Here is a 21,473-nt window from a genome sequence, read left to right as displayed (position 1 = left end):
GAGGACTTCATTAGAATTTGGTTTAGGAAGTTTTTTTCAAAAAAAAATATCAAAAGGGTTTAGAACACTCAGGTAGGATCATAGGTCACTGTGAAACAACAGTTATTCACTTAGCCAAAGGAACAAGAAAAGATTTCAAAGACAAATACACAACAGATCACTTAAAAGGTAAAGAACTTAAAATCTGTTATCAAAGGCAGTTCAACATCTTAAGAAAACTTGTCCTCTTAACAGAGAGAAAAGCCAAATCCAAGTTTTGCACCAGCTTACTTTTACAATTCATTTACTCAATTAAATTTATTTTAACCTTAGTCAATCCTGACCATGCACAAAACTCTTTTCTCGGGGTCCACGTTCCACAAACTTTTCCTCACTTTCTGTATCCATCACTTTATTTTCCCATTCAGGAACAGCCACCTGTAAGTCAGACCTACTTACTTTTCCCTTAATAAAATGTAATTCCATTCTTCATACCTTCTTTACTGAAAACACACATCCTACTTTCCTACTGTGTACTGAAATGTTTCCTTTATTATTTCTATTAGCTTTAATTACATGTTTAAATTAGAATCCTCAGCTCTTAAAACCTTGATTTCTTGTGAAAACTAAGAAGTAAGCAATTATGAACTGTCCTTTACATCAGCATCCTGTAGATTGGTGAACATAAATAACAGTGATATTTTGTAAAAACTTTTGCTTTCTTTAGAGAACATGGCACCAAATATATGCATTAATAGTCCAAAATACCTTTTGTTTCTCTGTAAAAGGAAGCCAGTGTTCAGTAATTAATGTTTCAGTATCTTATTTGATTTGGGAATGACCTAGCTATTCAATAAGCTTCCATCACTTAACTTAATTTAGCACAACTCTAGGATTTCAAGTTACCAGAATCTGGAGAGACTATTTTAGATAGGCGTTCCTAAAGCATTATTATTCTTGATAGAGTTTATCTAAAAGCTCTTATCTCATTTACATTTTCTTTCCTTAAAAGTTTCTTCACATCAAGTTACTTTCCTTGTTGACAAATTTGTAACAGATATAACAAGATTTTATTTAGCTTATATTAAACCTAGGTATAATAAAAGTATTATACTTAATGTTGATGACTCTAAAGACATGTCTATATTAATTAGATCAACAAACAAACATTAATACCAGGTATTAATTTCATACTATTTCCCAGTTCACATGAACCTGAAATTCATTTAGCTTAATTTCTTTTGTATTTAGAATTGTTTGATTTATAAGTGCTTACTTTTCTTTAAGCCAATTAAGTAGAGCTCATTTACAAATTAACCTCAGTAATATTATCCAAAGACAAAGACACGAACTGAGACATACGTATATCCAGACAAACACAATGAGAGATCTCATAGCTTGATTTTCTAAACTTAGTCATGAATCAGATATCACAATGTAAAACTCACTAGTTGTAAGTAACAGTTGGAATAAGGAATTTTTTTCGGTTCCTATTTTTTTTTTCTTTCTCAGTCTCAGGAATTAGAGATGATCTAGATAAGATAAGTGGTCCTGAGAGCTCTGGTCTCAAGGCACAGGGAGAGAAAATCAGGTTCTCCTAGTAGGACTTGTTCCCTCAGGGTCAGAATTCTGAGGATATATACATATGTATTCTTCAAGCTAGCTTCCTCTACTGGTTGGAAACTAAACAGGTGTCGTTAATCTTCGACTGGCATTGTGTACTTAATTGGCACAGTTGAAGGTTCATAATTTTCATAGATAACCCCTTTTCTTTCTTTCTTTTTTTATGGTCTTGAAAAGTTGATCAGCCAGTATAACAAGGGTGTTTGTATGTAATGCAGACCACCCTAGATTGTGTCTTTCCACTAGAGTAGCCAAATCCTCATCTAAGCCTTCTAAAAAGGCAGAGTTAAGCAAAGGATCATTTTGGTGGTTAGAGAATGATTTAGGTGTCAAGCCAGAATATTGCTTAAAAGTTTTTTTTTCTTTCAAACCTTTCATAATAGTCCAGAATTTATTCATCCAATCTCTGCTTGCACTATTGAATCTCTGTCCAGTCTATGGTTTTTGGAAGAAGCTCTGGGATAAGTTCGAGTAACTTCTGAGCTAATTCCTTGCATTCAGTGCGAGCCTCTGGACTATGTGATTCAAAATCCATTAAGGGGCATTTCCATCCTGCCTTCTCTATCCATTCCCTTGCTTTGCTTTCAGAAACTAATAGCTGTATTAATTGATACAGGCCTGAAAACCCGGGCTCATAGGTCCTGATAGTTAATTCAAATTCCTTAGCAAATCCCAATGGATCCTGACTTGGATCGGGAAATTCCTTAGCCAAGGCTCTAAGTTCTGCTTGGGTCCAGGGTGTGTATATACGTAAACACCAAGAACAGTTCACCTCTCCCTGTAATAGGTTTCTCCTTAAAAGGGAGCTATAACCACTTCTGATTTTTTTTTTTTTTTTCTTTTACTGGGGAAGAGGGAGCAGCAGGAGGCAGAAGAGTTGGAAGAGAAAAAGACATAGCATCTGGGCCAGGCAGTTCTGATAGAGGAGGACACTTGCGAGGAGCAGAGCGAGAGGAAGAGTCAGAGACAGAGTGCTAGCAGACTTTTATAGTTTAGAAGCTTCTAGATACCAATCAAAGTAAGCATTCCATTCAGTCTGTTTGATCTTATGGGCGGCTTTTTCTAATGGTGCGCACAAAAATAGCAATTTTGGAATATCAGCAGAACCCCAATTTGGCCATTATATTTTATTTATTTAATAAATTTATTTATTTAATTTATTTTATTTTTGTCTGCGTTGGGTCTTCGATTGTGCATAGGCTTTCTCTAGTTGCGGTGAGCTGGCTTCTCATTGTGGTGGCTTCTCTTGTTGCAGAGCACGGGCTCTAGGTGCACGGGCTTCAGTAGTTGTGGCTCGCGGGCTCTAGAGCGCAGGCTCAGTAGTTGTGTCACACGGGCTTAGTTGCTCCGCAGCACGTGGGATCTTCACGGACCAGGGATTGAACCCGTGTCCCCTGCATTGGCAGGCGGATTCTTAACCACTGCGCCACCAGGGAAGCCCTATTTGGCCATTTTAGATTGAGATCTCCTTTAGTATAATTTCTCCGATTAAGTAGGTACTTGCAAATATAAACCTGGCTGAGGTGTTAGAGCCTGGCTTTCTGACTCTCCTTGTTTCTGTGTTTGAGAAGTTCTATTTCCCATTTTAAAGTTGAATTTGTCAGGGATAAAATTTACTAATGAAGGTGTGTGGTGGCCGGTGTGCTGCTTGTGAGCTTAACTCCTCTAGGCACCACCCTAGAGTTGTTCCAGCCCTCTTTCGTGTCTCGGTTTCTCCCTTCTATAGCCTAAGACCACCGTGGGTGCTCAGATCGCTGAATGGCCAATTTTTTTTTTTTTTAACATCTTTATTGGAGTATAGTTGCTTTACAATGGTGTGTTAGTTTCTGCTTTATAACAAAGTGAATCAGCTATACATATACATATATCCCCATATCTCCTCCCTCTTGCGTCTCCCTCCCACCCTCCCTATCCCACCCCTCTAGGTGGTCACAAAGCACCGAGCTGATCTCCCTGTGCTATGCGGCTGCTTCCCACTAGCTATCTGTTTTACATTTGGTAGTGTATATATGTCCATACCACTCTCTCACTTTGTCCCAGCTTACCCTTCCCCCTCCCCGTGTCCTTAAATCCATCCTCTACGTCTGTGTCTTTATTCCTGCCCTGCCCCTAGGTTCTTCAGAGCCAGTTTTTTTTTTTTAGATTCCATATATATGTGTTAGTATACGGTATTTGCTTTTCTCTTTCTGACTTACTTCACTCTGTATGACAGCCTCTATGTCCATCCACCTCACTACAAATAACTCAAATTTTGTTTCTTTTTATGGCTGAGTAACATTCCATTGTATATATGTGCCACATCTTCTTTATCCATTCATCTGTCGATGGATACTTAGGTTGCTTCCATGTCCTGGCTATTGTAAGTAGAGCTGCAGTGAACCTTGTGGTACATGACACTTTTTGAATTATGGTTTTCTCAGAGTATATGCCCAGTAGTCAGATTGCTGGGTCATATGGTAGTTCTATTTTTAGTTTTTTAAGGAACCTCCATACTGTTCTCCATAGTGGCTGTATCAGTTTACATTCCCACCAACAGTGCAAGAGGGTTCCCTTTTCTCCACACCCTCTCCAGCATTTATTGTTGGTAGATTTTTTGATGATGGCCTGAATGGCCAATTCTTATCCTGCAACCCACCCCCCCACGAGCAAGTGTTTTAATTAATGAGTGGCCTTCCCTATGGGACCACTGCACGGTATGAGGACTCTGCGTCCATCACTCCCGTAAATTTCTCAGTCGCCTGAGAAAGCAGTAACCGGCCGGGAGGAACCTTGTCCCTTTTCTTCAGAGCAAAGCTCTCATGTAATATCTTCACTTTTATCCTGACAAATTCTATTAAGGCAGCCAATTTGAGGAAAAGCATCAAATCAGCCTCTTACCTAACCACTCAGCACAGACCACTCAGTCTCCTACAACTGGCAAACCCTGGCATCTTTCAACCAGTGCCCCCCCCCCCCACCCAGTATCTTTCACCTGGGTGGGTATTCCCTGGAATCTTTCAACTAGCCCCCCGCCCTCCCTGCCAGTATCTTTCAACTGGGAGGGGCAGGTACCTGCTATACACTGCCAACTACAACTCCGGATCATCAACCAATACGGGAGATCCGAGAACCAGGAGAGACTCACCCAAATTCGTCTGGACTCTCCGAGGAGGTGGATGGGTGCAAGGGGCCTCTGCTGGTACCAAGGCTCTGGTCCCTTGCAGAGTTCAGGCAAAGGAGAGAAGTCCACTCTGGGTCCTTTCGTGGTCGCCATAAAACTGTCGACTTAAAAAAACTGCACAACATGAGAGTTGCAAGTTAGGTTTTATTTGGGGCAAAATGAGGACTATAGCCCAGGAGACAGCATTTCAGATAGCTCTGAGAAACTGCTCTGAAGAGGTGGGGGGCAGGTCAGTATATATGTGATTTTGGTGAAGGGGGAGTACATGCAATCAAGCACACATTTTTTGCAGAAGGTTTCCGCTAGTCTCGTGAAGGTTACTGCTAGTCACGAGGAGCAGACGTCACCAAGAAGGATTTTAGTGCTTTTCTAGATACAAGGAGATGCAAGAATTGGGCTCATAAAATCTCCTGAAAATATCTGACTATCTGAAGACCTGTTCCGCCAGTTTTCTCCAGAGCACAGAGGACCTCATTCCTGATCTGCACCCTGAACTCCTTTCAGGGGGTGTTGAAAATCAGCAGCTGCAGCGGCACATGATTGAATCCTTGTAGAGGTAGATGGCAAGTGCTAAAGGCAAGTGCCAGTTTGTTGTTGACAATATATAGAGACACAGATTTATAGAAAGAGATTTATTATGAGGGTTTGGCTCATGCAGTTATGGAGGCTGAGGAGTCCTATGATCTGCTGCCTGCGAGCTGGAGGCCCAGCAAAGCCCACGGTGTATACAGCTATAGTCCAAGTCCAAAGGCCTGAGAACCAGGGGAGCCAGTGGTATAAGTCCCAGTCCGAGAATGAAGGTCCGAGAACCAGGAGTGCTGATGTCTGAATGCAGAAGAAGATAAATGTTCTTCCAGCTCAAGCAGAGAGTAAATTCTCCTGTCCTCTGCTTTTTTTTCTATTCAGGCCCTCATCCCACTTGCTTTGGTGAGGGCTGGCAATCTTTTTTATTCAGTCTACCAATTTAAGTGCTTATCTCTTCCAGAAACACCGTCACAGACACACCCAGAGGTAAAGTTTTGCCAGCTCTCTGGGCCCCCCTTAGCCCAGTCAGTGAAAATGTGAAATTAACCAGCACAGGGGTTTCCATATCCTCCTCAAGAGGTTATGTTGTAAAAAGATAACATTAAATGCAGTGTTTGATACGAAAATGTCTTTGTATACTTTAAGCATTGTGTTTAACACTCCAAATCTTGGAGTCAGGGTAATATTTGTCCCAGTTCTCTTTTTCTGTCATTCCCCACCCACTTTACCAATTTACTACCCACAAAATGCCTTTGCCACACCCATTGGGGGAGGGGAGTTGTCTTTTAAGCACCACACATGCCATCTGGGCAAATCTGCACATTTTAGACCAGCTAGCATGGCGCCTCTCCAGGTGGGTAGATGGCCTAAAATTCATTTCAGCGGAAATGCAGAATGGTAATTTGAACAATGGGCTCCCTTTTTGTTACATTTCTTCTGAAGAGCTGGGCTTGGCGTGTCATCCAGCTGTGCATCCCGTTTGTCTTGCAAGAACAAGTGTCAAGCAGGAACTTAAAAAATACTTCTATTTCAGTTTTCAAGAATATATGTCACCAAGACTGAATTAAACAAAACCCTTTTGTTTTAGAGAAGCTTGGTTCTGGGTATTATGATCTACTGGAACCATTTCTCTTTGGGAACACAGTATAGTAATCTTGGCTCCAAAATCCAATTTGCTTTCAATTTTTGCTCGGCTACCCCTTGCCCTATATGAGATGCAGGCAGCAGATTAACTTCTCCAAAATGCATGCCCTCAAATATTTCAAAGTGCTTATTTAAGCAGTAACCATGGTGTATATTTAAAACTGAAAGGTAGGTTACAAATATTTCTTTGGGGGAGGGGGCAGACAACATGAAAAGTCAACATGCTCGCAAAGTTTCTCAGAATCTAGGTCAGTGATCATAGCTGTAACTAATTCTTTGATGAATTCTGACTGCCTTATAAGAGGATACATTTTTATTATTTCAGTTTTTTTTTCCAGCTACCTTGACTTTTGTTGTCTCTAATTATGGCCACTGAGCTGTTATCTGTTTGCTATAGTGTCTTCATAGGCTAAAAAGTCAGATGTGTTCTACTGTAACTGATTTTTATTTTATTAAAAAATTTTTTTTAATTAAAAAAATTTTTATTGGAGTGTAGTTGATTTACAATGTTGTGTTAATTTCTGCTGTATAGCAAAGTAACTGTAACTGATTTTTAAATAGGTGTAATCACTCCCGCCAGAGAGAGCGGTCCATATACCTTTCAGAACCCAACAAATCACAAGAAAGCACATTTCCACCGAATCTTGGTCAAATACTTCCAAAGGCAAACGGCTTTCTGGAGAGTGTATCAAGAGCTGCCTTGGCACATGAAGATGAGCGGCTGCTGGGAGGATTTGTGCAGCTTTCTTTCAAGTCCTAGGTAAGTCTCGTTTTTATATCGTGTTCGGCAGATTTTGCTTTTCCTTTTGCTAAGCGCTGCATTGAGGTATCCACGGTTCCCTTGAGCAAGACACATCCATTCATATATTCATTCGACACCGGTTCATTCATTCGGACCGGACCATCACTTGACATCAACTTCTATGGCCGATGGATCCCTGGGCTTGCTCCATTTGATCATCTGGCTCTGCAGAGCGTTCTTTTCCTTTCCCGACTCCCACTGGATTCCTCTCAAAGATAAGAGGCATTCGGGGGAGAGGAGGGCTAGTTGAGCGAGGATACTGGAGTGGCCGTGTTCTCCTGCTAGACCCTCCGAGCTCCTTCCCTTCCTTCTTTCCTTTTCTTCCCCTCCACCCCTCTCCCTTCCCTCCCTTCCCCTTCTTTCTTGTCCTCCTGTGCATTCATTCAGCAAACATCTCTCACGGACCCTCTCTGTCTCCCACGCTGTTCCAGGCCCTGGGGTTGCAGGAGTGAATGAGCCATGGCCCCAAGCCTTAGGTGCTTTCCATCTGGTAGGGAAGGTGTGGAGCCAGAGAACTGCCGTCCATGGTGGTAGATGCTTCACTGGGGCAACGGCACAGACCTGGGTAAGCTCGGAAGGGGGAGGGGCTGGCGCGGCCTGGCAGATTCAGGGACCCTGACCCGAGGAGGGGCCTCCTGGCCAGAGGAGGGGCATTGGCTTCGACCGCTGAAGAGTGACAGGCTCGTATTTATCTGGTGACCTACTAAAGTCATAATAGTGCAGAAGTTTATGAGGAGGCTAATGGGATGTGCTAAATAGAATAGCTGCCTTCAAGGCATGAAATAGTACAGCGACTTGCATTAATGCATTACAAGTATCAGCGACTTTCTGTCAAAGACCCAAAGCCCGAGCTTCTGGACGAGGCTGCACGTCATCCACTGCTGGAGTGTGTTGTCAGAAGCTGGATAGGACGCCGCCGAGGCCTGTTTGCGCACGGTGGCCACGATCAAAGCACGCCAGTACCAGAAGATGAGGAAGAGACATACGCTCTCAGGTACGGTGAGTGGCGATGTCTCAGCAGTCCATTCTGCTGGCATATAGAGTGGCCCAGGGTTACTGTTCTGTTTCCACACATCATTCTGATCACCCCACCAGACCTCGGAGTCCTCCTTCCCACCACTTAAACCAACAACTTCTGAAGACAGGCCGTGTTAGCATTGAATTTGAAGCGGCTCCTCTTTGCCGTCTTGCAGTGGCTGCTTCTCAAGCGTCAGTAGTGTTCTTTCTCTCTCCTGTCTCATGGCTTCAACCACACCCCTGACATCTTCCTTCTTGATCCGTGTTTGCAGCCTTGACCTCCTTTCAGAGTGTCAGGGCCCACGCCCCACTTCTCGAGAGCTACTAATAGTATTATTGCTTGATCAACGTCTTTCCTGAGTAACCACTTCAAATTAAATTGATGCAAAACCTAAATGATTTCAGATCCACCCGTCCCAAGCTTGCCCTTCATTCTATATTCCCTCTACTGAGGCTGCCACTAACTCCCTCTGTCACTCAGTGACATGCAATTACTGTTTTTTTGCAGAGTGACATGCAATTACTGTCAAGGATGGCCTCAACCCACATTGGGACAGTTCTTCTTTGACCTTCTGCCTGTCGGCTTGGGTTTAGACAACACTTTGGTTAATTTTCTGCTCTTTGCTCTCCATAGTAGCCCCCCTTTCCCCCCTGCCCTTCATCCTTTATTTCCTTGCTTATTAAACAGTAGTAACCTTCATTCATTCTTTCAACAGATAGTAACTGTGCACCTTCCCCAGGACATGGACTCACTTAGCAGTGCTGACATAGCAACGAACTAGGCAAACTAGTTCAAAACTAGTTCAGAAACGAATCCCTGCTCTAAAAACACCCCATATGGGGTTTATCATTTAGTGCTCATAAACAGATTTTGAGCATTTGTCATATGCCAGGCTCTAAGTTAAGTACTTTATATGTATTATTTTAATTCTCGTAAGACCTCTCTAATACTATTAATATTTTTATTGAAATTAAGGGAACTGAGTCTTAGAGAAGTGAGGTAAGTTGCCCAAGGTGTCTCAGATAGTTGAGAATGGATTTGGGTGATACCATACCTCCATCCGTTTTTGTCCTGAGATATCTAGGCTTTACCTTTATTCTTACGACCGTGTACGATTTATGTAATTTTAGGATTTGTCTGATCCACTCATCCTCCATGTGGAAGGACCCAAGTGATACTCATAGGGATACCAGCGTGTTGAATAAAGCCAGGGTCCATAAGGAAATGTGTCAGTGCTTAGGGATGTAGGGTGGGGGAAGGAGATAGGAGGTGAGAGACAAGGTAGGGAAGTTCTGTGTGTCATTGGAAGCTGGACGCTAGCCAGGGGAAGATCAGATCTCCAAGGTGGGGTAGAAGTCCTTCCTGATAATGCTTCTAATTGATAATGCTACACGTTGATCAAGCAATAATACTATTAGTAGCTTGTCATCACATGGTTGTCATGGTGATGGAAGGGGCCAGGGGCTGGGTTGAAAGTGGGAGGGAATAGCCTAACATTTCAATGTGTGAGGATTTTCAAGATGTAAATGGACCTAGTTCAGAATGTGTCCCTTTGAACTAGGCTGGAGCCATCCACAGGGCCCTTCTGGTGGTTCTGCAAGCATGTTGTCTGTACAGTCACCTAAGATGCTGCTGGTTAGTCTCCTGTGTTACCCCGGCCCCCAGGGCCTGCTCAGCAGGGAGTCCTGGCCTCCATCACTGCCTTTGACACCTTCCATCTTCCTCACCCTTCATGTTCGATCAAGGCCAAGTCCTTAGATTTTACTTCCACAGAGCCTCTCATGTCCATTCTCTCATCTCTACCTGGTCCTCATTTCCCCTCTCTGGTCAATCTTCATAAAGCTTCCTTCCGTAGAACCTCTCATGTCCATTCTCTCATCTCTACCTGGTCCTCATTTCCCCTCTCTGGTCAATCTTCATAAAGCTTACTTCCGTAGAGCCTCTCATGTCCATTCTCTCATCTCTACCTGGTCCTCAGTTCCCCTCTCTGGTCAATCTTCATGAAGCGAAGCTGTCATTACGTCACTGCGTGTGGTAGTTGTGTCCACCTTTGGGTCTTACCTCCCAGGGGGTTAGCAGAGTCAGCCCATGGCCATGTGTGTATGCAGGGCTGGGGGATGGGGGGGATCCTTGAAGTCCCTCCAGGACTGTGTAGGTTCCTTTTTTTTCCTTTTGGGGTTGCTAAAAGTACAAATCACAAGGCCAAGTATCATCACCTAAGCAACAGAAGATGCATTAGATTCATCAGAACAAGGTTTAATTATAGCAGGAATCCCGTATAACAACTACAGGAGGTCTAATTGGCTGCCTGGGCCTCCTCAAACATTTGTTTTTCTGCCATGGTTATGTAGCTGCACACAACCTGGAGTCAATATGCCCTTCTGGGTGCAGCTGGAATATTCTTTCAAAGAGGTTTTCGAGAAATCCTGTTTTATAGTCTGCGATTTCAGGAGAGCTGCCCTCTTTATTGAAGGGTCTGGGCAAATGCTGCCACTTCTCCAACTTAATTCAACAGTATCTGCTGAGTGCCTAGGTTATGCCAAGCATGATGCTAGATGCCAGGGATACAGCGATGGATACGACAGACGTGGTTCCTGCCTTAATGGAGCTTTTGCTGGCGTGTGAAAGATAGACACTGTGGAGCAGTTCAGCCTGAAGGGAGTGCTACACAGTGGAGGCACAGAGCCTAGAGCGGGGAGGTGTGACCTGGCCTCAGGGACAGTGGACGTCACCCCGAAGCAGTGACATTTCGTCTGAGACTTGGAGGATGAGTGAGAGCTAGTTGGACAAAGGGCGGAGGGAACAGCCACCCAGAGTCGGGAGGAAGAGTGGGGAGCGTGAAGGGCTGAACAAGTCCAGTATGGGCACATGAGAGGTGGGCATGAAGGGAGTCCCGGGGCTGCAGAGGCAGTCAGGCACCCAAGTATGGAGGGTCAAGCTAAGGACCTGGCTCTGATCTGAAGAGCAGTGGGAAGCCATCGGGGATTGAAGCAAGATGGTGCCAGGTTTTGAAAGTTCGCTCTGCGTGCAGTGTGAAGAATGAAATAAAAAAGGGACAAGCATGGCTTGCCAGACATCTGATAGCGGTAATGACCCAGGTGAGAGGCAATGTTGGCTCCGACAAGGGGGAGGCAATGGAGACGCAGGGGAAGGTTGGGAAGTAGAATCCACAGGACTTGATCATGAGGTGGGTACAGGAGATGGAGAAGTCAAAGATGACTCCCATGGTTCTGACTGGAACGACTGGCCATCAGCCGAAACAGGAAACACTCCCAAAGGAGCAGCTTTAGGGGACAGAAGCTGTGTTGAGTTTGGAGTGATGGAAGAATGTTGGGAAGAGATATTCTCTGGGCTCAGAGAAAGACAGCCGGGCCAGGGAAACATGCATATTGTGGGCATTGAAGCCAGGAGAGGGGATGAGGGCATCCAGGGACAGGAAGAAGGGGGGTGGGCCTAGGACAAAACTCCGAGGGGTGAGCAGAGGAGAAGGACGCAGTGAGGAGAAGAGAAAGAGGGGTTACAGAGATAGGAGGGAAACCAGGAGACTAGGGAGTTAGAAATTCCCAACTTGAGGATGGATATCAATTAAATGCATTTCATTGAGTGTCTAATATTCCATTTTAAATGATTTTCTTCTCTGTGCCATGTTGAAACTCTGCTCTGATGCCCCTACATTTTTAGCAAGTCTGTTACAAACTGTTTGGGGGCAGGAGGGAGAAGCCATCGTGTTCCACATTCAGGGCAGTGTGGGTCAGAGGGGACAGCAAGCGGCCCCGGGAAGCCACTGCCTTCTGGAAGCACAAGCCCAGGTGGGGCGAGGCGCCCTGGTGGGAGCAGGAGTTTAGGGCCAAGAGCACAGGTAGAGCCAGCCACGCCTGAGAAGCAGGACTGGCCCAGCTGGGGAGTGGATGTAGGACAGAAATTTCTTTCCCCAGATCCACCAGCGGGGAGAAGTGACCTGAGGAAGGAAAGGCCAGATCCTGCTGCTGGGTGGAGAGGAGCTTTCCAGGTAGGCACACTTCCCTTAAGTAGCAAGAAAGCCCCGATTCATGGGGACCTCAGAGCATCCTTCCAACCACCGTGCCTACCCTCCCTCCCCGTGCGGGAGATGATTAAGAATTCTCTTCTTGAGGCTCCTTCTTCCTTATCTGCATTCCGTTCTGAAAGGTAAATAAGCTACTTATACTTTTGACCCCTACCTGCTTCTGGTCGGTTCCTTTAAAAGTGAGAGTTTTCTAAGAGTGCCCAGTGGCATTAGTTTGACTGCGGGTGGAAGACAGTCTGACATCTCTCCTGGTCCACCAGGCTGTTGCTCTGTATGCCCTGTTCTCAGTTCTCCCTCCCGACTGTGTGGTTTGGCTCCCTCTAGTGGCTGCAACAAGAACAAGACGCCTAATTTCTTGGCTTGATGGAATGATGCGCAGTTCTGAGTTTGGGACTCGCTTCTCCTTTGATGCTTCCTGAACCCCCCCCCCCCGCCGCCCCACCACCCACCCTACCCAGCAGCGCCGGCTGGGGAAGCTGCATCTCTGATTGATAGGCCAGTAGAGAGGTCTTTGAGTCAAGAAGACAAATTTTATGGTCACGTCAGTTTTTATAGGTTCTCTTCGACATGATACTTTTGATTTTGGCTGGAGCCCTGGGTCACATCAAAGTGAAGAAAACACATTTCTGGCTGCAGTTGCATTTTTGGACAGTGTCAAAGGTGAGAAGAAGATGTGGCAGAAGGATGAGTCCCAGCCTAGCTCCATCTTGACAGATGTCTGGCTGGCTGCCCTCCAGGTGGTGGATGGGGTGGGGTGAGGAGAATCATCTTGTTTTTAAGGGGCAGGCTTTCCTATTAGGGCAAAGGATAAATGCATCACATTCCAGGATCTTGTCAGAAGAATGTAGTACATGGGAAAACACCAGCTTTTCATGATTAATGTATGAATCTTTGCCCTTGATACCTTCAGAATCTCTAAATATTTTGGGTAAATGGGACAAAATAGCTCTACAGAAAAATTAAAAGAATAAAAGGCACAATTTGCTATGGCCACAGAAAATATGAAATATGTAAGAATAAATTTAATAAGAAATGTGCACAATCTTTATTCTTATAAAAAAGCTTCAGAATTACAGAAAATAAGATTTCAGTGTGTAGGGAGACATACCATATTCTAGGATGGGGCACCTCAATGTTATAAAGCTGTCAATTCTTCCCCAATTGGTTTATAGATGTAAGACAATTCTAACTGAAACCCCAATGGGATGAAAACATTTCTAAATTTTCAAAATGATTTCAAAATTCTTGGAGAAAAAATATACGAGAGTAAGAGTTTAAAATAATGAGGGCAATTTGAATTTCAAGTTATTTAAACATATTATGAAGCAATAATGATAATTTTAAAAATGCTACTGGCAGCAAAAATAGCTCAGTTGAACAAAATAGAATGCTCAGACAGACTCAGGTGCAGATATAAGAAATTAGTAAATGATAGAAGCTTTTCAAATTAGATGGATTATGGAATAAGTAGTGCTGTGATAATGATACACTATTTGGTAAAAATAGTTAAGTTACCTGAAACATTGCACCAAAATAAATTCCAGGAGGATTAGAGTTAAATATAAGAAAGTGAAATTCTATATAAAGAAAACTCTAAGAAAATATGGATGAGTCTAAGCAAGAAAGCAAAAGAGTAAATCATGAAAGAGAAGATAATTGATAAATCTGTCTAAATAAACACATGAAGTTCCCGTATGTAAAACAAAACAACACAAATCAACTCTGAGAAAATCAGAAACACAACTACAAGGCAAGAGATAACTGGGAAGAATATTTGTAATACACACAACAGGCAAAGGATTAATAGCAATATTTCTAATAGGTAAAAATGCTCTTAAAATCAATAAGAAAATGATGAATACTTCAATAAAAATAGGCAAGATGATGAACAGGTCATCCAAAGAACATTTTCAATCCTTGTCTGACTTGACTTCTTAACATCAATGGATTTTTTGACCTGGCCCTCCTCTTGTAAACATTCTGGTCTCCGTTTTACTGGTATATACTCCCATGGTTCATCTTCCATCTCTCTGGCTGTAGCTTTTCTGTCTCTTTTTTAGTTCCTCCTCTTCTACCTGGCTTCTAAGTGTTAGAATTCCTTAAGGCTCTTCTCTCATTCATTAATTCCACTGTAAGAATATTACCTGTGTCTATGGCTTTAGTGATTGTTCATGTGTATGTGACTCGCACATTTACTTCCCCAGCCATGCTTATCGTCTGAGCCCCAGATTCACATACCCAGCGTCCTACTTAACTCTCCACTTGGGTGATGTCTTCAAAGCTCCTCAAACCCAACACATCTAAAACTGAACCCATGAACATCCCTCCAAAACAGGGTCTGTTCCAGGGACTGTCTCTCAATTTACCACCTTGGAGTAATCCTTGACACTTTTCTCTCCTTTATCCCCTCCCCACATACGTTTCATCACTGAGTCCTGGCATTTTTTACTTCCTAAATGTTTCTCAAACTTGTCCACCTCCACCATCACTGCCTTTCTTTAAGCTGCCAGGGATGTTATACACAGTTGTGATTAGAATATGCATTTAAGATTCCTCCATGTCTTTTCATGGCTTGACACCTCATTTCTTTCTTTCTTTCTTTCTTTTTTTTTTAGTAGTAGAAATGTTTTTATTTATTTATTTATTTACTTATGGCTGCTTTGGGTCTTTGTTGCTGCGCGCGGGCTTTCTCTAGTTGCGGCAAGCAGGGACTACTCTTCGTTGCGGTGTGCGGGCGTCTCATTGCGGTGGCTTCTCTTGTTGTGGAGCACGGGCTCTAGGCATGCAGGCTTCAGTAGTTGTGGCATATGGGCTCAGTAGTTGTGGCTTGCGGGCTCTAGAGTGCAGGCTCAGTAGTTGTGGCACACGGGCTTAGTGGCTCTGCAGCATGTGGGATCTTCCCGGACCAGGGATCAAACCCATGTCCCCTGCATTGGCAGGCGGATTCTCAACCACTGCACCACCAGGGAAATCCCAACACCTCATTTCTTTTTAATGCTGAATAATATTCCAGGGTACGAATGTACCACAGTTTACCTATTCACCTATTGAAGGACAAACATTTGCTATAAACATCTGCATGCCAGGTTTATTAATCTGTTGAGTAAATACCTAGGAACATGATTGCTGGATTGTATGGTAAGACTATGTTTAGCTTTATAAGAAACTGCCAAATCGTCTTCTGAAGGGACTATACCATTTTGTATTCACACGAGCAATGAATGAGAGTTTCTGTTGTTCTGTATCCTCGCTAGCATTTGGTATTGTCAATTTTTTGATTTTAGCCATTCTAATAGGTGTGTGGTGATATCTTATTGTTTTATTTATTTATTTATTTATTTATGGCTGTGTTGGGTCTTCGTTTCTGTGCGAGGGCTTTCTCCAGCTGTGGCAAGTGGGGGCCACTCCTCATCGTGGTGCGCAGGCCCCTCACTATCGCGGCCTCTCTTGTTGTGGAGCACAGGCTCCAGACGCGCAGGCTCAGTAATTGTGGCTCAGGGTCCCAGTCGCTCCGCGGCATGTGGGATCCTCCCAGACCAGGGCTCGAACCCGCGTCCCCCGCACTGGCAGGCGGACTCTCAACCACTGCGCCACCAGGGAAGCCCCTTATTGTTGTTTTTTTTTTTTTTTTTTTTTTTTTTTTAATGTCTGAAACATTTATATTAACATATTTCCATACATATTTCCATACAAATACAAATATGATTTTTAGAAATTTCATGTAATGTCTGAAACATTTATATTAACATATTTCCATACATATTTCCATACAAATACAAATATAAGATTTTTAGAAATTTCATGTAATGTCTGAAACATTTATATTAACATGTTTCCATACAAATAACCCAATGAAAGTTTAGTATTAGTTGTTTGTTTTTTTATACTGCAGGTTCTTATTAGGCATCAGTTTTATACACATCAGTGTATACATGTCAATCCCAATCGCCCAATTCAGCACACCACCATCCCCACCTCACCGCAGTTTTCCCCCCTTGGTGTCCATATGTCCATTCTCTACATCTGTGTCTCAACTTCTGCCCTGCAAACTGGCTCATCTGTACCATTTTTCTAGGTTCCGCATACATGCATTAATAGACGATATTTGTTTTTCTCTTTCTGACTTACTTCACTCTGTATGACAGTCTCTAGATCCATCCACGTCTCAACAAATGACTCAATTTCGTTCCTTTTTATGGCTGAGTAATATTCCATTGTATATATGTACCACATCTTCTTTATCCATTCGTCTGTTGATGGGCATTTAGGTTGCTTCCATGACCTGGCTATTGTAAATAGTGCTGCAATGAACATTCGGGTGCATGTGTCTTTTTGAATTACGGTTTTCTCTGGGTATATGCCCAGTAGTGGGATTGCTGGGTCATATGGTAATTCTATTTTTAGTTTTTTAAGGAACCTCCATATTGTTCTCCATAGTGGCTGTATCAATTTACATTCCCACCAACAGTGCAAGAGGGTTCCCTTTTCACCACACCCTCTCCAGCATTTGTTGTTTGTAGATTTTCTGATGATGCCCATTCTAACAGGAGTGAGGTGATACCTCATTGTAGTTTTGATTTGCATTTCTCTAATAATTAGTGATGTTGAGCATCTTTTCATGTGCTTCGTGGCCATCTGTATGTCTTCTTTGGAGAAATGTCTATTTAGGTCTTCTGCCCATTTTTGGATTGGGGTGTTTGTTTCTTTGATATTGAGCTGAATGAGCTGTTTATATATTTTGGAGATTAATCCTTTGTCCGTTGATTCATTTGCAAATATTTTCTCCCATTCTGAGGGTTGTCTTTTCGTCTTGTTTATGGTTTCCTTTGCTGTGCAAAAGCTTTGAAGTTTCATTAGGTCCCATTTGTTTATTTTTGTTTTTATTTCCATTACTCTAGGAGGTGGATCAAAAAAGATCTTGCTGTGATTTATGTCAAAGAGTGTTCTTCCTATGTTTCCTTATTGTTGTTTTAATTTGCAATTCCCTAATGGCAGATAATGTTGAGCATCTTTACATATCTTATTGTTGAGTTTTAAGAGTTCTTTGTGTATTTTGGATAGAAATCCTTTATCAGATATATATTTTACAAATATTTTCTCCCAATCGTGGCTTGTCTTTTCATTCTCTTAATAGTGACTTTCACAGAGCAGAAGTTTTAAATTTTAATAAAGTCTAACAATATTTTTTCATGAATTGTGCTTTTGGTATTGTATTTAATAACTCATCACCAAATCCAAGGTCACATAGCTTTTCTTCTGCATTTCCTTCTAAAAGTTTTATAGTATTTCATTTTATATTTAGGTCTGTTATCAATTTTGAGTAATTTTTTGGTGAAAGTGTAATGTCTGTGTCTAGATTAATTTTTTTTATACATAGATGTCCAATTATTCCAGCACCATTTGTTAATTAGACTATCTCCATTGAATTGTCTTTGCTGCTTTGTCAAAGGTTGTTGGACATCTATAGAAGATTTTTATTGGGATTGCATTGAATCTATAGGTCAAGCATCTTAACAGTGCTGAGCATTCCAATCCATCAACATGGTATATCTGTTTATTTAGATCTTCTTTGATATCTTCCATCAGACTTTAGTAGTGTTATGCATATAGATCATATACATATTTTGTTAGATTTATACCTAAGTACTTCGTTTTTGGTGTTCTATTATAAATAGTAATATGTTTTAAATCTCTAATTCCAGTTGTTCATTGCTGGTACATAGGAGAGCAATTGGCCTTTTTTTTTTTTTTTTTGGCTGCCTTGGGTCTTAGTTGCAGCATGCGGGATCTTTCCTTGCGGTGCATGGGTTCTCTCTAGTTGTGGCGCACGGGCTTCTCTCTAGTTGCAGCACCCGGGCTCCAGAGCATGTGGGCTCTGTAGTTGTGGCATGCGGGCTCTCTAGTTGAGGCGTGTGGGCTCAGTAGTTGTGGTGCACAGGCTTAGTTGCCCCGCAGCATGTGGGATCTTAGTTACCCGACCAGGGATTGAACCCACGTCCCCTGCATTGGAAGGTGGATTCTTTACTACTGGACCACCAGGGAAGTCCCACAGTTGGCTTTTGAATATAAATCTTGTATCCTGTAACCTTGCTATAAATGCTTATTATTTCCAGGAGGTTTTTTACTTATTTTTTTGGATTTTCTACATAGGCTATCATGTCATTTGTGAAGAAAGACTGTTTTATTTCTTCCTTCCATATATATATATATATATATATATATATATATATATCTTTTATTTCCTTTTCCTGTCTTATTGCACTAGCTAGGACTCCCAGGATGATGTTGAAGAGGAAAGGTTAGAGGTGTCACACTAACCTCAGCTTTTCACTAGCATCACTCTAGTGAGCCCTAGCCACCATCCCCTCTCCCTTGGCCTGTTGTAACAGCCTCCGAACTGGTCTTCCTACTTTCATTTTTGTTCCTACAAAGTCCATTGTCTGCATAGTAGCCAAGATGAGTTTTTAAGAATGTAAACCAGATCATGTCACTTTGCAGATTAAGACAACTCCACTGGTCTGCTGTTGCACTTATACTAAAATCTAAACTCCTCAGTTTAGCCTACAATGCCGTATACAATCTGGCCCCTGCATGCCTGGGTAGCATCGTTTTGTAAGACCCTGGCCTTCTTTCTGTCCTTCAAGTACATTCTGCCTTTGGGCCTTGGCACCAACTGTTCTCGCTGCCAGGAATGTTCTTCCCACTCATTGTCGTACTGGTTCTTTCTGGTTATTTAGATCTCGCTGCAGTGTCACCCTCTCAGCGTGACCTCCCAATCTAACGTTGTACTTAGTCATTCTCTGTTATGTTAACATGTTTTAATTCTTTGCATAGCTTTTACTGCTACCAGACTTTGTCTTGTTTCTTTTTTTAATTGTCTATCTCTGCTCCCCTCTCCCCTGCCTCCAACCCTCCCAGCTGCTGGAATATAAGCTCCTTGAGAGCAGGGCTCTACCTCTCGTGTTCACTGCTGTATCCCCAGTGCCTGGAGCAACACCAGGCATGGTGTGGGTGCTGAATGGCCCCTTAGTGATGAACACCATCCATCCCAACCTGAGCTCTTGACAGGAGTCTGGACTTAGTAACCCTCTTGGAATGTGCAAAAGTCCCACTTCTAGACAGGATCCTGTCCCTTAGCTTTGTGTCCACACTGCCCTTTTCTGCCTGTTCTGAGCAGCCACTTCTGGTTCTTAGGGTCCCGCGTCACTTAGCTCCACCCCTCAGTTCTTTTACCCACCTCAGGCCCCTTTGCTCAGACAGCCACTGCAGACAAATGTCTTGGACTCTGGCCCTCAGCACTCTCTCTCCCCTGGCTCTGTTTAGTTTTTGCTTCCCAATCCAAGGCACCATAGCTATGGTTAAGAGGCTCCTGGCGGCCTCCCTGATGCTGAGGGCTGCACCCTCGTCTGCTGTGCTTGGTGTTCAGAGCCTGGAATGCTGCCTGACACATTGGTGTTCACTGAACATTTATTCCGTGCATGAATGGGGATCCACGGAAAAGTTGGCAGAAGGAAAGCAAGAGTGTAGCCAAGGTCTGGGTGGCCTAGTTTGTCCAAAGGAACAGATGAGGAATAAGAATATATTTGTGTCAGACACATTAGGCACAACAGTTTGAAATGTTACAAATGGACAAATGTAGAAGTTTAGATACTGGAATGTTTGGAAAGAGAAATTCTGGAAATGATGACTTTGTGGTACCATGTATTTAATTGAGTCTTCAAGTTCAAAAATTCTGTATATTTTCATTTGTATATGATAAGGTATAACTGCACACACACACACACACACACACACACACACACACACACAGGTATGCTTCCTATTTTGTTCTTTTAACATTTTGTTCTTTCTGCTAAAGCTAGTAATTCAAGACAGTTGCAACAGAGGGCAGAATTGTATAAGAAATTTAAGCGCCTTTTATTTCTTGCCTGAAAATCACTCCCAAATACCAATGACAACAATATATGGATTGAGCTAGAGAAATACTCTTTTTTGACTCTCTGGTTTTCAAAATTTACATATGAGGATTAGTTAAAGGCCTTGACTTATTTTTCATGTGGTAGTTTAAGATACTTGGTAATATATGTAAACCTTAATAAAAGCAAAGTGCTGATCCTTTGAGAGAGAAACAGTGAAATATAGAAAATGTATTTAATATTTAACTTGTATCAAGATTAAGTGGTAAGCACTCTTTGTTCCTTTCCAAATATGCTTTAGGATTATTTACTTTTCTTTCCATTCTAGTGCTGGAATGCAGACTTTTTGAGGTTACTGCCACTGACAAATGCCGATTATATTCTTTATTGTGAGATTTCTGAAGCTTCTGGGCAAGACCAATGAAGCAGAAGAGTTATTCTTGAGTGTTGAGAACATGTTAGTGCAGGTAAGTTGGGAAATAATTTTTTAAATCCTTCAAACATTATTCAATTTGTGTTAGGTATTTTCAGATATCATTTACCTTTGTTTGTTTATAATTTAGTCCACAAATAGAGGAACTAATGAATAATGAATAATAAATAATTATTACTTATGTTCATCAGTGAGGAAGCTTTGATTTTAATCTGTGTCCCAAACTGTATATTAGTGATGACAACCAGTCAATAGATGGGAGTCACGATTGAATGAATGAATACCAATAGGTGTCATTTTGGAGGGAAAAAAGGAATGTTCATAAAACAAAATGGGAACGAGAGTAGTGGGTTGAAATAAACTAATAAAATACTGGTTAAAGAGTTGGTTATAATTTTCTTTTTTTCTACATCTTTATTAGAGTATAATTGCTTCACTATGCTGTGTTAGTTTCTGTTGTACAACAAAGTGAATCAGCCATATGCATACATATATCCCCATATCCCCTCCCTCTTGAGCCTCCCTCCCACCCTCCCTATCCCACCCCTCTAGGTGGTTATAATTTTCATAAAGATGTTGGGGAAGGTTGATTGATTATCTTGTCCCTCTATTGATTTACTTTTCCTGAAACAGAAACTTTTGGGCTTGTTGAATACAATGAAACTTTCACTCATGACATATAACTGTAACTATTCTTTAACTGTCCTTTAAAAAATTATAAATTTTTACCGATTGTAGTATTTTATGGACCAAGGGTAGTGTAACCCAAGACAAAACTATTTTTGTTTTAAAATGAAGGCCTTCAAATGTTCATAAAGCTCTGTCTCTG

General features: G+C 42.2%; 1 protein-coding gene across 1 annotated transcript in view; it reads left to right on the top strand.

Moving 5' to 3' along the window:
- The window catches only part of LOC132373787 (putative tetratricopeptide repeat protein 41), a 78,973-nt gene that overhangs the window by 23,604 nt on the left and 33,896 nt on the right, over positions 1–21,473 (top strand). The window contains 5 exon segments of the mRNA XM_059937389.1: positions 6,992–7,190; positions 7,620–7,845; positions 8,070–8,226; positions 20,540–20,587; positions 20,590–20,678. Of these exon segments, the coding sequence (XP_059793372.1) occupies positions 6,992–7,190; positions 7,620–7,845; positions 8,070–8,226; positions 20,540–20,587; positions 20,590–20,678 (719 nt within the window).

Source organism: Balaenoptera ricei, chromosome 10 (genome assembly GCF_028023285.1).
Source record: "Balaenoptera ricei isolate mBalRic1 chromosome 10, mBalRic1.hap2, whole genome shotgun sequence".
NCBI classification, from domain to species: Eukaryota; Metazoa; Chordata; class Mammalia; order Artiodactyla; family Balaenopteridae; genus Balaenoptera; species Balaenoptera ricei.
The sequence above is the reverse complement of the archived record's forward strand: the minus strand, read 5'-3'. Positions and strand labels throughout refer to the sequence as shown.